Source organism: Rhizophagus irregularis, chromosome 16 (genome assembly GCF_026210795.1).
Source record: "Rhizophagus irregularis chromosome 16, complete sequence".
Taxonomy (NCBI): Eukaryota; Fungi; Glomeromycota; class Glomeromycetes; order Glomerales; family Glomeraceae; genus Rhizophagus; species Rhizophagus irregularis.
In genome coordinates this window covers 4,386,325-4,401,940 of record NC_089444.1, presented here as the reverse complement: position 1 = coordinate 4,401,940, position 15,616 = coordinate 4,386,325, and the positions used below count along the sequence as shown (strand labels likewise).

Sequence of the window (15,616 nt, the reverse complement as noted above, 5' to 3'; positions counted from 1 at the left end):
AAACCTATAATTTTTAGCTTCTAAAGTTGTTTTTAAAAGCTTTTTTGAAACATTTTTATTATTAAAAACAAGTGAAAGTTGAAGAAAATCAGTTACAGAAATATAATTATAAAATTTTTTGGCAAATATGACTTGTCATAAAATGAAAGAAAATATTGTATTTATGATATTTCTGCTTGTAAAATGGTTGAAACTTATTTCGCGCGTGAGATGCAAAAAATGCTTTTTTTTTATTATCGCTATTATCCCCGAATTTTATTAGTAACGCAGTGCCGATTTTAGGCGGATCGGCAATTAATTGATTTTTATGAATTTGAAAATCAAAGTATTTATCCAGCGTTCAATTTAATTGAAAAAATCTTACTCATCTTTCTATCAATGTTGGTCAATTTTCCTATATCTGATATGTTATATTGATTTTTTTTTTAAAAAAATAATAATTTTGTAAATATATTTAATATAATAAAAAAATTTGGGGGAAGAAAAAGGATAAAGAAAGGAAATCAGTTTAAAAAAAGGGAAATTTCATAAAAAAAGGACGATTAAGGTAAAATTTTATTAACTGAAATTGGATTAGTTGATTGGGAATGCACACGGATCGAATAGTTTTTGACCATAAATAGATCAGACAGAGGTTTGTCACGGGTTTTAATTGGATTTCAAGTTACACATTTCCAAATTATTTACACGAAGACTATAAATCCAAACGTCAGACAAATTTTTTTAGTTATATAGATTTTTTTTTAATAATAATTTTTTTTTTAAAATAATAATTTACTAGTGAATAAAGCTTTACTATTTGGTTTCCTCTTTTAGATGGTTCTTATTATCTTATAACACAATGAATGAATCGAATGGCAGATCCCTGCTCCCCTGCTAATAAGTCAATTTCTTGTTTTTATTTATTACTATTCTATTCATGCTGTGCTAACAGTGCTAACCATGTTTATTTATGTTGTGTACGGACACAAAAAAAAGTTAGCATCAAACGTGAAAACTGAAAAGTCATATTTAATCACGTGATTATTAATAATATGGACTAATTAAACTTGTACTACTGACGTTACTCAACAGAAAAATGGATCCCTATTTCCCTACCAGGACATTATGGTAGAGTTCCCGTCTGATTTCTTCATTTATATTTATACCTAATATTTTACTTACTGTTATTCATAGCTCAATATCGAGTTTCTTACGATTTACTCCACCAGGCGGTCCTCTTACCTATAGACAAACCTCGCGAGGTGGCTATACTTCTGGTATTATTCCCACACAATCATGTACAGCCAATATGGCTCCTAGACCAGGTTATGGTATACCTTTGGATGGTATATTACCAATGGCAGCTCCAGGTTCAGAAATAGAAAAATTGCCAACTCTTTTCATTGGTGGGATATCATGGAAAAATTCTCAAGGTAGTGATCAATTATTTAATTTTTGGTGGGCAATGAATGCTATATATCGATACTTGTCAACAAATTGACGATGATTTCTAATCGAAGGGATGGAGATTTTACTGAACACTATATTATCAAATGAACCTTGGAGCTTTAAAAGAAGGCGTAAATATTTGGAGATGTGATCAAGAAAAAACTTTTGTATAATTTTCTTACGCATATATATTATTTTGGATGCTAAAATCTTTTTTTCCCAAGCGATCATTTCTTGGTAAATTACTTTTTGATCCTAATTCTTCATCTAAATACCATTTTATCCACGCATATATATTATAGGTTAAAGCCGATGAAATACAAGAAAATATCTTGATCAATATGAGGCTTCAAGGTCAAGAACGGTGGTCTATAGTAAACTATAGAAATAATTTTTTTTTTTTTAGCTATCATATTTGATGTAAATTATTGTCTTTCAGAATTACTATACAAAGTTAGATAAAAGTGCCTTGTTATCAGTTATAATCGTTGTTGAAGACATGACTACTAAGTCACAGGATAGAAGAGTTCTGTCACCTTCAGTATGAAAATAAACTAGCTCTTCGAGCATCACCAGCTACAGAAATAAAAACAGAACATGGAGGAAAGGATGATGACATAGATTTACCGGCTGATTTTCCTCTAGATCAAAAGGACCTTATTTATTGAGAAATAGCATACTTTCGAGAACGTGCTGCAGCAAGAGAACGAGAGCGTCAGAGAGAAGAAGAAGAACGAGCAAATCGTAGAGCTAAAGCTGAAGAAGAAAGAAAACGTTCACATGGAAGGGTAATTAGAGAGAGAGAACGTGAGAGAGAAAGAGAGCGGGATCGTGATAGAGATCGAGATCGGCAATATGTACATTATCATCAACCAGTAAATTTTATTCCTGCAAGAGAATCTAGACGCGAATCTTATATTTAGACGATAAAGAAGAGGAACAACGCAGACAAGCTAAAAGAAAAACTGAAACGGAAATGGCTTTTAAATCGGTATATTAAATTATTTAAAATTTTGTTTTGGATTATATATACTGATTTTAATAATAATTATCTTATATTAGAGAGAAAGACGATGGCAACATCATAGAGAAGAAACAATGGCAACAAATCGTGAACGTGAAGCAGAACGAGATCTAGATGTTAGAGAAAAACAAATTCGAGATTGGGAAATAATGGCGAGAACTGAATGTTAGCGGAATGGGACGATGACATTGAAGCTGGTAGAGGTCAAGAAGAATATCACAAAGACAGAGGTAGTATATATCACATTCATCTTGCAATCAATTTAACGGAGAAATTATGAATTTTAATTTTTTTTATTATTTATGTGGATCTCGTTGGTGGTTCCATCGACAACAGTTCAGAGCACGTGAATTGGCTATAGATGAGGCATATAGGTTGCGAGAACAGCAAGAAATTGAGCTTGAGCAACATCGATTACAGACACTCGAGAAGCTACTATGGAAGCAGGATTAAATAATGAAAAAGAAATTTTAACGCTTGCCACAATTGGTGCTTCACAAAATAATAGCGTTAAACCAAAACTAACCTCTTAATCTTGCATCAAAACGTCGCGCGGCATTAATGGCCCTAGCTGAAGATGAGGAATTTGATGAAGAAGAAGGTATTATTGAATCAAAACGTAAACTCTGAAATATAGTGATAATGAGGACGATAAAAACAAAACCGAAGAAAGGAAAAAGAAAATTAGTTAAAGAATTGGTGGCAACTACACCAACGGGCGGATAAAGGAGGACTTTGGAATTGGAATGTTAAATGGGAGGAATTAGATGAGGTAAGTTTCACATGTGGTTCAAAATTTTCTTCCTTTTTTAAAAAAATCTTTTTTTATTAACATGATAAATAATAATTATTATTTCACAACAGAATATTCTTAACAAAAAGTTACAGCCATTTGTAAGTAAAAAAATTGTTGAATATCTCGTCGTATAAGAAAATGAATTAGTCCATTTTGTTATTGATCATGTACGTAGTAATAAAAAGCCAGCTGAAGACTTAACCAAAGAAATGATGATGGTATGTTGATTACTATTTGCACTAAATATCAAAGAGTAATAACAAGCTAAATCATTGATTTTTTATATCCTTTGATTTATATACAGACTTTAGAAAAATGTTGAATTTCATGCACCAAATATATTATAGTAGATAGTTTAAATTTTTTATTAATAGATGGAGGGTTTGGTTTTATGTATATTTTAAGATATGATGAAACAAAAGGATCAGATCCAAATCTTCAATACTGGAGAGTTTATGTATCTTTCCTAAGAGAAGGTACAGATTCCACAATACCTTATCTGGTTTACCAAACCACTGAAAAATTAAATAATATAACAATTAAATCATGTAGTGTGTTAATTTTTTGTTTTTCATCATATTACTGCATCGCGCACCTACTGTATATAGTAGTTAAATATGGTTTACTGAAGATGTACCACAATTTATAATTAAAGTAAGCAATCCTTAATTATTTTTTTTCGACGAATTTTGTTAATAATATTAATGAATTAATTATTTTGTAGATCATGTATTTACAACGGAATAGTATTATATATATGATCCAATTCCAATTTTTCTTTAGTGTTTCAATAATATTTAATCTTATTGGAAGAACATTTGATACGCTATATTATAAAATACCTTTTTTCTGAAAGACAAAGTATAAAACATACATGAAGAACCTACAAATGCTATTAAATATCTGAGAAAGGATGATGATGATACTATAGAAATTACATAAAGATTTTTTTCTTGCATTATTGTTATGTTTTCTTTCTTTCTTTAAAAACAAGGAAATAGACATTTAAGAGGTTTAAAAAATAAAATTTTGTTAACGGAAAAAATTTTCAACCATTTTTATAAACCTTTTTTGTATGATTTGGGAGTTTTTTTTTGCATCATGATATTTACATTTTTGTTTTTTTTTTGCGCGCGCTTTGAATTATTTCCGAAATAAATTATCTGATGCGATTTGAATTCATAATATTTGAAACACATAAAACTTTAATTAAATTGATCAGGTGATAATCCTTTTATTATATGGGGATCAAATAAATAATGCATTATTATTTATCGTTACACAAAATTAAACCTTTAACAAGGACTAAAATTCCTTTATTTTCTTTATTTTCCTTTATTTTCCTTTATTTTCCTTTTTTAGTTTAACCAATTACACATCTGCAAGACAAAATAATTTGTTTAAAAAAATTCGATTTTTTTATTTTATTTTCCTTTTTAAAAGATAAAAAATACTATTAAACAAGCACAACCAATCACTCTTATAAAGAACAAAGCTCGAATAAATTAATTGTTAAATTACGTCTTTATATTCAGTTAAAGGAAAGAAATGTTTGAAAGTTTTTTCTAATTATTTAAAGATAAACTACAAAGAATACCAAATTTATTGTTTGTAAAAATTAATTTCGTTTTTGTTGATCATTCAAGGGAATACAGCCTATTTAATAATATTGAAAAAATAAATATATATATGGCTTTCTCACTTGTTAAGAATTTCCAACTTCAACTAATTCAGAAATCAAATAAAAATTTTTTAAAGAATAATTCTTTTAAATAAGAAATTAAAAATATCTAAATACAAACACAAGAAGATCCAAACGCTATAAAAATGAATTTGCGTCAAATCTTCTTGGCTCTCTTGATTGTACTTATGGCTACTATCGTAACAGCCTCTCCTTTGAATTTAGATCAATTAATTAAGAGGTAAATACAAATACAATATTAATACTTTTTAAAAATCAACGAAAGAAATCTATTAATTTTATTAATTTAATCATTAAAGAAAAAATGCTCAAAAAGACGAAAGTCCATCGAAAGAAAAAGACGGCAAAGTCAAGGTTACTGATTTTGCACCTACAAAGGGCAGAAGTAAAGGTGGAATAGGCGACCCCTAGTTTATTCATCATCATATTTTGTATATTAGAAACTTTTTATCAAGCATTATTCATTCTCATTTATTTAGCATTATTTTAAAGCATGATATCAATAATTGATATAAATTATAGAATATTTATATAGAAAAAAATTTTACATATATCTGATATAGTTAGTCATAAAGTCAAAGTCCTAAATTATTAACCTCATTCCCCTTCAATTTCAATTTTATTCTTTTCAATTTCATTTCTTTTCTTTTAGAAATAAGTTTTTGAAAAACTTCGATATTGTTTTCTAAATTGTACCAATTTCTTTTTTAAAAGAATTAAATAGAAATGTGCTTTACAAAGTATCTTTTATATTCACAAATAAGTGATTTTTTGTCTTCCGCAACTGGATAAGGATTTCGTCAATTCGAAATTTAGTAATACCAAATTTTGTATGTAGTTTTGCGTAAATTTTAAATAATCGGACTAATATCTGCCCAGATTAACACCCGTTCATAGTTGACTCTATGTGGAATTACATCGCTAGTATCTGTTATATAGGTGTATTATCTGAGTGATACGGAAAGGTATTCCCTATCTTCGCATTGTTCCAGCTTTTCATTAACCTAAACAAAATAAAAAATAAACAATCAGACCCTACTCAAGTGATAAAACACTCACCACTCGCTCCTTTTCGTCTTACCCAAGTTAGCTATAGTTAAGAATTAAAAAATAAATTAATTGAGAAATAATTTTCTTTAAAAAAATATTTTGAAACTCATCATTATCATAACTATTTATATTTTTTTCTCATTTGATAGTCCATTGGTGAGTAGGCAGTAATTGTAATTAACATGGCCCAAAGGATGGAAATACATAGAGGTAAGCAATTATAAAAATTGAATAACTCTATAACTAACCAGTTTAATGTAAAGATTATTTGTAAAAGTTAACAAAGTATTTTTCTAATAAAATTTTACTAATATTTTGTGAACTAATAATTTAATATTCTATGTATAAAATTTTGTTAATCTGAATCCGAATGCTATATCACCCTTGTAATCGCTTTCTTCTTTTTACGTTTTTTCTTATTCAGTTATTATCTTTTGTCTCGTCTGAATCGTTCGAACTTAAATTATAGTAATTTCCAATGAGTCCGTTTGGTATAAATTTATACAAAAACTATTTACTGGGATTTAATCACGTGATTGGAGTTATGGTACTACGTTACTCAACAGAAATCCTATATAAACATTAACCGCTCAGAACATTACGGTAGAGTTCATTTCTTCATTTATATTTATATTTAAATATTTTACTTGCTGTTATTTCATGGCTCAATATCGAGCTCCTTACGAACGATCACCTTTTACTCCACCAGTGGTCCTCTTACCTATGGACAAACCTCGCGGGGTAGCTATACTTCTGGTACTCTCACACAACGAACAGCTTATATAGCTCCTAGTAGACCAGGTTATGGTATACCTTTAGGTGATATATCACCAATGGCAAAAATTGACAACTCTTTTCATTGGAGGGATATCACCGGGAGTAACTGATGATTGGAAAAAATTCTCAAGGTAGTGATCAATTATTTAATTTTTTGGTAGGCAAATGAATGCTATTATATATCGATACTTGTCAACAAGTCAAGTTGTCGATGATTTTCCAATCGAAGGGATGAAGATTTTAATGTACACTATATTATCAAATTGGATTCTTATAAACCTTGGAGCTTTAAACGAAGGCGTAAATATTTTGAAGTGCATTAAGAAAAAACTTTTTACGACCTAAAACGCATATTATTTTGGATGCTAAAAACTTTTTTCCCAGATAGCTTTCGAATTTATCTTAGTCTTGAAAGCTTTAATGCGCTTATTGGGCGCATGAACATCTTCAGGTGTGATTTTATCAAACACTTTAGCTGACAATTTATTATTATTTTTTTTTTATTTGATTATCTGGCGATTGCAAAGACTTGTGGTACATTAAATCTTGGAAACGAGTTAAACGAGTAAAAGACTGACCAATCCGGAGATTTAAAGGTTTTTGAATTTGCGGAATATGCTGATGCTGATAGTGTACTGCGTGCTTTGCGTGTACTTGGTGGTGAAGTTTCGGGTGACGATAAAAAAGTTAATAGTAAGCAATCACTTCTTGATAAATTATTTTTTGGTCCTAATTCTTCATCTAAATTATATATATTTATATATACACCATTTATCCACATATATTATAAGTTAAAGCCGATGAAAATATAAGAAAATATCTTGCTCAATATGAGGCTTCAAGGCCAGGAAGGTCTGTATTAAACTATAGAAATAATTTTTTTCTTTTTTTTTAGCTATCATAATTGATATCAATTATTATCTTTCAGCATGATACAGAGTTAGATAAAAATGCGTTGTTGAAGACATGACTAAGCCACAGGATAGAAAAGATCTGTAAATTTGCAGCATGAAAATAAACTAGCTCATCGAACATCACCAGCTACAGAAATAAAAACAGAACATGGAGAAAAGGATGATGACACATTTACCGGCTGATCTTCCTCTAGATCAAAAGGATCTTCGTTATTTACCGAGAAATAACATTCTTTCGAGAACGTGCTGCAGCAAGAGAACGAGAGCGTCAGAGAGAAGATGGAGAACGAGCAAATCGTAGAGCTAAAGCTGAAAAAGAAAGAGAACGTTCACATGGAAGGGAAAATAGAGAGAGAGCGTGAGAGAGAAAGAAAGCCGATAGAGATCGAGATCGGCAATATCATGTACATTATCATCAACCAGTAAATTTTGTTCCTGCAAGTGAATTAAGACGCGAATCTTATTAGACGATAAAGAATAGGAACAACGCAGACAAGCTAAAAGAAAAACTGAAACGGAAATGGCTTTTAAATCGGTATATTAAATTATTTAAAATTTGTTTTTGGATGTATATACTGATTTTAATAATAATTATCTTATATTAGAGAAAGAAGATGGCAACATAGAGAAGAAACAATGGCAACAATCGTGGACGTGAAGCAGAACGAGATTTAGATGCTAGAGAAAAACAAATTCGAGATCGGGAAATAATGGCGAGGAAGTTAGCGGAATGGGGCGATGACATTGAAGCTGATAGCGGTCAAGAAGAATATTACAAAGACAGGTACTAGGTATATATCACATTCATCTTGTAATCAATTTAACGGAGAAATTATGAATTTTAACTTTTTTTATAATTTATGTAGATCTCGTTGGTGGTCAGTTCAGAGCACGTGAATTGACTATAGATGAGGCAGATAGGTTGCGAGAACAGCAAGAAATTGAGCTTGAGCAACATCGATTACAGACACTCGAGGAAGAAAGAAAGCAGCGTGAAGAAGCTATGGAAGCAGAATTAAACAATAAAAAAGAAATTTTAACGCTTGCCACAAATGGTGTTTCACAAAATAATAGCGTTAAACCAAAACTAACTCTTAATCTTACATCAAAACGTCGTGCGGCATTAATGGCGCTAGCTGAAGATGAGGAATTTGACGATGAAGAAGGTATTAAGTCAAAACGTAAACGTCGAATTTTAGTTCCTTTGAAATATAGTGATAATGAGGACGATAAAAACAAAACCGAAGAAAGGAAAAAGAAAATTAGTTAAAGAATTAGTGGCGACTATACCAACGGATAAAGGAGGTAAGTTTCATATGTGGTTCATAATTTTTTTCCTTTTTTAAAGAAAATTTTTTATTAACTGTTAACATAAATAATTTCACAACAGAATATTCTTAGCAAAAAGTTACAGCCATTTGTAAGTAAAAGAATTGTTGAATATCTCGGCGTACAAGAATATGAATTAGTCTCTTTTGGTATTGATCATTTACGTAATAAAAAGTCAGCTGAAGACTTAACCAAAGGAATGATGATGGTATGTTGACTACTATTTGCACTAAATATCAAAGAGTAATTAATAAGCCAAATCATTGATTTTTTATATCCTTTGATTTATATACAGACTTTAGATGAGGAATCCGAGCTATTTGTAAAGAAAGAAATTATGGCGTATGTTAATTTTTGAAACGGAAAGTAAGACAAGAAAAATATAAAATGAAGATACAGCTTTTGAAAGGTTTCTAGGATGGGCTAGATAATTCGAAGTAATTCGAGGCAATGGCATATAACACGTAGCCAGAGTTTTTAATTTATATACTAGTATATATTGTCTATCGGATTCTTTTCATTAAAAATGTGATATTTAAAAAATTAAAAATTAAATATAATAAAAATTCATATATAATATAATTCTTTTTATCAATAGCAGATTGTTAAATAATTACTTAAGAGATCTATTTGTTTTAATTTTTATCCTATCATTTTAATGTTATCCCTATAAAAAAATATTGTCCAAACACTGTTCGGTTTTTTGTTCGGAAAATCGACCCCATTCCGAACATTTATTTGACATTTATTGGACATTTATCAAATATTGTATAATAGCGGAAAATTGACCTCATTCCGAATATTTATCGGACAAACATTTTTTATAGGGTATCATTGTTCAGTATCATCTCTTAATATCATACCCTAGTAAATTATATAAAGATATAATGCAAAAAATCTGAAGAACATTAATTACTTTGCAAGTTTCAGTTATCATCAATATCGTACTAATAAACTCAAATATTTACATTAACTAACTAGTAATCTGGTCAAAGTTCACTTTATTTATATTTTAATTAGAATCCGTTGTTATGTTTAGATAATTGAGATAATTTTCAATAAATTATCGATAAGTTAATTTTACTGTAAATAAACATAACTTCATTATTACTTTGGCGTGGTTATGCATTTTGCCGATATCTTTCTCATATGAAATTCAAAGCACGTGTCAAGACGTCATACTCGAATGATTTTAAATATAAAGTCGAAAAACATTTATCATTCGTTATGTTTTTATAAAAAGTATGGTAAGGTACATGATCTGATTGATCTGTAGTGCTCGATAACCGCAGTAATTATAGATATTGCTAATTTGAACGCACGATTGACTAAACTTACGTCTTGATTTTAGTCAATTTCAAGTCACAGTGTTAAGAGAATAATTTTTCTCTCTTTCTTTATCCTCATTGTGCGGTATATAGTAGATGATGATGGATTTACATATTGTACTAATTGTAGTATATATACTATATATTTATCAATTTTTATTATTAATACTATAAATATTTTATAAATTTTTTAAATACTGGTTATTAAATTCTTTTGGACAGTAATAATAAGGTAATAAGAATAAAATATAATTACTTTAATTTTTAATAGTAATAGAATAATTAGTAACTATTATTCATAATTATAAGTTAAATAGAAATACTAATTAAACTAACCTTTGTAAAACGTAATTCCTGAAAAAACTCCGTGAATATGATACATTTATGAGAAAATAATTTAAGTAACTTGGATAATTTTCATGTTTGAGGCTAATAAACTCCGTGAATATGATACATTTACGGAAATAACATGGAATAAAAAACCACGGAAAAACAGGGATAAGTAAATTATTATTATATATTTATATTACCCTGTATAAGTTTAAGTGTATTTTTAAGTGTATTGTAACGAATGTAACGACTGTAACGTGTTACGTGTAGCATGTCATGTCTCCGTAGTACGGATTGTTATCTTAAAATAGATCGGTTTAAACGGTGATCATGACAATTAAACAATAGGAATGTCTCGTGTTAAAATTGTTCCATTTTTTATGCTGTGTTACCTCGCTCCCATTGTTTTTACGCTAAATTAAGACATAAACTTTTATGAATATCCTTCCATTCCCTTGCAATACTGTTCTGCTTCATTAGAGTTGTCTCACAAATGGTAATGGTTTCATATCTCCAGGTACAATAGATGAGAAATAATATGTCAAAATGTTAGCAAATTGGCTTATTTATTGCGCCATTTTGCATCCAATGATCATAGAGTAATACACCAAAATGTCAAAATTTTCTGCCAGCAGTGATATCATAATTTTATCACCAAAATTATGATAAATTTTAATAAATTAAAAAATTTAATATTTTATTACTATATGTTTAAGTTCATGCTTATGCTTTAATTGCTTCCAAAATTTATTTGTACAAGGCAATGGACGTTTTACAACTCCTTTGATACCAAACACATGTGCAATACCAAATACTAGGTTTCAAATTACTTTCAAAGTTAATTTTTCCATTTAAATTACTAATTAACTACTAATTACTAACTATTAATGAACTAATTCAAATTTTTATAATATACTTTCACAGTTTTTATAGTTAAATTTAATGTATTATACTAATGAAAGCTTCTGTAAAAAAAATTCTTTGCAAATAAAAAAAATGAAGACCGTGTGTGTTACATATCACCACGTTTTTTTTACACATTAATAAAGCAACGCAGATCAGCTTTTGAAATACAAATTTGGTAGTATAGTAATAGAAATGCTTTTTTTTTGAAACACATTTGATTATAATTTTTTTTTTGAAACACGTTTGATAAAAAGAAAAGTTATTAATAGTTAATAAATAAATCAAGATTATAATGATGGGAAATATATATAAATGTTCTGTTGTTCTGCTGTAATCTTTCAAGTAAAAAATTTATCAATTATCATTATCATTTTTCAAGTCTATCTCCCAAATAAACCAAATAAAAAATTTATCAATTATCATTATCATTTTTCAAGTCTCTTAGTAAAAATGTTCAATTCAAAGATGTTGATCACCTTTGTCTGTTTATTATCCATCTGTTGCTTTTTTGCTTCATCTCAAAACGTACTATCTTCTTCTCAAAACATTTCATCATCTCAAACTACATCCCTCCAAGATAACAGTACATCAACCCAAGATATTTCATTTATTTATGAAGAACCAATTAATGGGTTAAAATTATATAATACTTACACCTTTAGTTTAGATGGTTCTTTGATGATATGGATGGCCTTTGAAGATGAAGATCATCCAGCATGCATGCTACCTTATTTACATCTACGATTTATGGATAAAGCAGGAAAAATAAAATATATGGATTTTAATTACACTCTTCCTGCAGAAGCAATTTGTCCCATTAATATAGATATTTTACCCTTAACTAATAATTATGCAATGATAATTTATGTTAAATCAAACAATGGTGTTAAGGGAAAGTATGGCATAATAATTAATTACAGCAATGAGTCTATAAAGTAAGTTTAAATGATGGAAATTCTCATTAATGAAAGTTAATAATAGTGATTTAATAATAATATTTTTTTTAGTGAAATATATTTAGGAAATGCTGATGGATTTGTTGGACGTAGCATTGTACCATACAAAGGGTTTATTAATATTGAAAAACCAGATAAAGAAGGAATAGCAATATGGCGTTGGTTTAGCCTTCCGTAAGTATTTTTATGAATAGTAACAATTAGTTTTTTTTTGAAAATATTTAATTGTTTAGTTGATTAACTTTTTCATCTTATTTTAGAGATATTATAACAGGAGAAGTGGTGAAACAAAAAAATGGTGAATTTCATGCACCAAATATATTATCATATACCTTAGTAGATAGTTTAAATTTTTTGTTAGTAGATGGAGGATTTGGTTTTATGTACATTTTAAAATATGATGAAACAAAAGGATCTGATCCAAATCTTCAATACTGGAGAGTATATGTATCTTTCCTAAGAGAAGATGCAGATTCCCCCACAATACCTTATCTGGTTTACCAAACCACTGAAAGATTAAATAATATAACAATTAATTCATGTACTACAACTTATAATGCCGAAGGATATGTATGTACTATGGCATTAAATAATACAGTTATGAATAAGAAGAATAATAAATCCCGGACTGAGATAAATTATTATCAGTTGAGATTTTTATCAACTGGGGCCTTAGAACAATTAAATAAAATTTCTAATCCAACAAATAATGCGGACATTGATTTGGAAATTTTATATTATGGGGGATTTCTTATGGAACATATTCACAGTACAATGGATTTTTATCTTTTAGATAATAATGGTAATTATATGCAATTACGGGAATCTTTTGGGCCAGAATTCTTTCATTTTAATATATTTCATATAAATAATACTATTGTTGGAATAAAGAATCAGAGTAACAATAAACTAGAGTTTTTATTAAAATCTATACCAAGATTAAATAATCGGAGTAAGCTTTTAATTTCTTTTCTTTCTTTACATTTCTATAAAAAAATTCTGAAAAAAACTCTGATAAATGATCATTTTTCTAGTTTTTATTCCAAAGAAACTCAAATACAGGGTCATTTTTCTGAAAAATTTTTTATAGGGCATATATATATGTATTTATTTAATATTTTCTTTTTAATATCTGTAGGTACTGAATATGGTTGTCCTGTAATTGAAAAACAAGGCCAGCTATTAATGAAGTTATTGATCCTTCGATTAAAGAAATAATAATCAAATATACCATTCCAGTAAAGTTATCTACTGCGAATGTTTCAATATTTCAACAAAGTGATGATCCCAGTAAACCAGATCTATTAAGACAAACATTTTCGGGGGATCATAAACTATGTACTGTTGGAAGTGACAACTATACAGTGCATATCCCAATTTTCGAAAGTACATTTAGTCAACCAAATTCCTCCTATTATGTGTTGGTTGATAATAATTTTGTCATCTCTCAAGAGAGAGATGAACCTTTAATGGGAATTATCAAAAAGAATATTTGGACGTTTTCAACAAGTAATATATACATATTTTTTAAAAAATTTTTAATGATCAAATAGAAAAATTAATATTCTGTTACTATATTTATTAGAACCACTTAATATGCTGGTACAACATTCAAATTCAGTTGCAGGATTACTTAGATTAAATGAAGAAGGAAGTTTAAAATTTCTTCAAATGAATCATTCAGTATTTTTTAAGAGTATGATTCAAGAATTTTCTAAAGTAATTCCTGTAAATGAACAGAGGATATCGACAAGTGGTATATGGAAATATGACACTACTTCTCCAAAAAAAATATTATTAACATTTAAAATAAATGAAGCTAAAGATCATGCAATTGAACCAAACTCTCAAATGATATTTGAAATTTTAAGAACCTTGATCAAACAAAAAAGGTTTACTGCACTTTCATCTAATGAATATACATCTTTAATTGATGAAAGTGCACCTTTTATCATGACCCGTAAGTGTGTTCATTAAATATTTTTGACATTTGTATTTGATTAATATTTTATTAAATTTTAATTCTATTACTTTACAGGAAATTATTTTGAAGAATATCATTCATTGATTATAATATTTATAGTAGGTTCAATTGTATTAATAATATTATATATTTTGGCTCGTCTAAAAAATCCTGAGGCAAGAAACTTTGTAATATTTGAGACCTGGTTTATAATACAAGATTTTGCTGTGGATCTAGCATTTGTATTATTAAAAGTTAATAATACACCACATTTAAAAATTCCAACGTAAGAAATTCATTTAATGTTATTTTATTTATATTATTTTGAAGATTAATTTAATTGATTACTAATTTTCTTATTTATTATTATTTAGTATGATATTCTTTATTTTACCTATTGTAATAAATATTTTATTAGCCATAAATATTTTTGTATCTGAAATGGCAACAAATCCTTCGTTCTCTAAATGGGTTAAAGAGTCTCTGCCATTATCATCAATGTGCACATTATTTTCAGCCATTGATATACAAATATTAAACACTTTATCATCGGATTTATTTGGCCTTAAAATATTTTCGATTCCTTTGACTCAAAGATCAAAAAAAATAATGCTTTGGGGTAGTATCATAAACATCTTTATTGAAGATGTACCTCAAATCATTATCCAAGGGCTATATTACAATAGTGTGATAACATATGATCTTATTCCATCTCTTGCGATTGCATCTGGTGGATTAATTATATTAAATAAATTAATTTTAAGATCATATCATGCGTTGATAAGATGGATTCATCGACGTGATAAAATTAATGAATATAATAAAAATCGACGTTTATCCGCCGCATCCATAAGATCCATAAGGTCGAATTTTGGGAATTAAAACAGAGGAAAAGATCTTGCCTCTAATTAGACGAAAAAAATATAGGGATTGTACACAGCAAAAATCTCTTTCACTGGTTATTATTATTACAGGTTTTAAAAGTAGATTAAATCAGAAGTATGAAGTGTCAATTCATAGAATATGAATAATAATGATAGAATATGAGTAATAATGAACATTATTTTAGTAAATAGATTGTAAATATTTTAATTTTTTAAGTATTATTAA

The 15,616-nt window shown here is 28.3% G+C and overlaps 5 protein-coding genes across 7 annotated transcripts; all 5 read left to right on the top strand.

The window, feature by feature from the left end:
* Positions 1-1,078: 1,078 nt before the first annotated feature.
* On the top strand, positions 1,079-2,988 carry OCT59_008627 (uncharacterized protein; the record flags this gene model as incomplete). Its single annotated transcript, XM_066142634.1, has 7 exons — positions 1,079-1,110; positions 1,177-1,415; positions 1,503-1,562; positions 2,107-2,238; positions 2,355-2,422; positions 2,494-2,620; positions 2,876-2,988. The coding sequence occupies 7 exons, from the start codon at positions 1,079-1,081 to the stop codon at positions 2,986-2,988; spliced, it is 771 nt and encodes a 256-aa protein (XP_065999498.1).
* Positions 2,989-3,016: 28 nt separating this feature from the next.
* On the top strand, positions 3,017-4,104 carry OCT59_008626 (uncharacterized protein; the record flags this gene model as incomplete). The annotated part of the gene is made up of 8 exons (XM_066142633.1): positions 3,017-3,056; positions 3,184-3,227; positions 3,320-3,349; positions 3,437-3,469; positions 3,556-3,568; positions 3,626-3,727; positions 3,883-3,905; positions 3,976-4,104. The coding sequence occupies 8 exons, from the start codon at positions 3,017-3,019 to the stop codon at positions 4,102-4,104; spliced, it is 414 nt and encodes a 137-aa protein (XP_065999497.1).
* An 838-nt stretch (positions 4,105-4,942) lies between these two features.
* On the top strand, positions 4,943-5,710 carry OCT59_008625 (uncharacterized protein). The gene is made up of 2 exons (XM_066142632.1): positions 4,943-5,173; positions 5,253-5,710. Exons 1-2 carry the CDS (start codon positions 5,079-5,081, stop codon positions 5,362-5,364), a joined length of 207 nt encoding a protein of 68 aa, XP_065999496.1. The 5' UTR covers positions 4,943-5,078; the 3' UTR covers positions 5,365-5,710.
* A 953-nt stretch (positions 5,711-6,663) lies between these two features.
* On the top strand, positions 6,664-9,381 carry OCT59_008624 (uncharacterized protein; the record flags this gene model as incomplete). Of its 2 annotated transcripts, XM_066142630.1 has the most annotated exons (14): positions 6,664-6,759; positions 6,823-6,911; positions 7,308-7,314; positions 7,377-7,473; positions 7,572-7,632; positions 7,709-7,719; positions 7,947-8,052; positions 8,176-8,229; positions 8,300-8,348; positions 8,479-8,485; positions 8,561-8,892; positions 8,973-8,999; positions 9,085-9,231; positions 9,319-9,381. In XM_066142630.1, 14 exons carry the CDS (start codon positions 6,664-6,666, stop codon positions 9,379-9,381), a joined length of 1,146 nt encoding a protein of 381 aa, XP_065999494.1. The 2 variants fall into 2 exon arrangements, with proteins under 2 accessions (XP_065999494.1, XP_065999495.1); XM_066142631.1 differs by lacking the exons at positions 6,664-6,759; positions 6,823-6,911; positions 7,308-7,314; ... (5 more) ...; positions 8,300-8,348; positions 8,479-8,485 and adding an exon at positions 8,433-8,478.
* Positions 9,382-12,037: 2,656 nt separating this feature from the next.
* Positions 12,038-15,388, top strand: OCT59_008623 (uncharacterized protein; the record flags this gene model as incomplete). Of its 2 annotated transcripts, XM_066142628.1 has the most annotated exons (8): positions 12,038-12,522; positions 12,595-12,717; positions 12,804-13,495; positions 13,682-13,701; positions 13,788-14,052; positions 14,129-14,503; positions 14,582-14,792; positions 14,881-15,388. In XM_066142628.1, 8 exons carry the CDS (start codon positions 12,038-12,040, stop codon positions 15,386-15,388), a joined length of 2,679 nt encoding a protein of 892 aa, XP_065999492.1. The 2 variants fall into 2 exon arrangements, with proteins under 2 accessions (XP_065999492.1, XP_065999493.1); XM_066142629.1 differs by lacking the exons at positions 13,788-14,052; positions 14,129-14,503; positions 14,582-14,792; positions 14,881-15,388 and having other exon boundaries at positions 13,682-13,761.
* Positions 15,389-15,616: the final 228 nt, after the last annotated feature.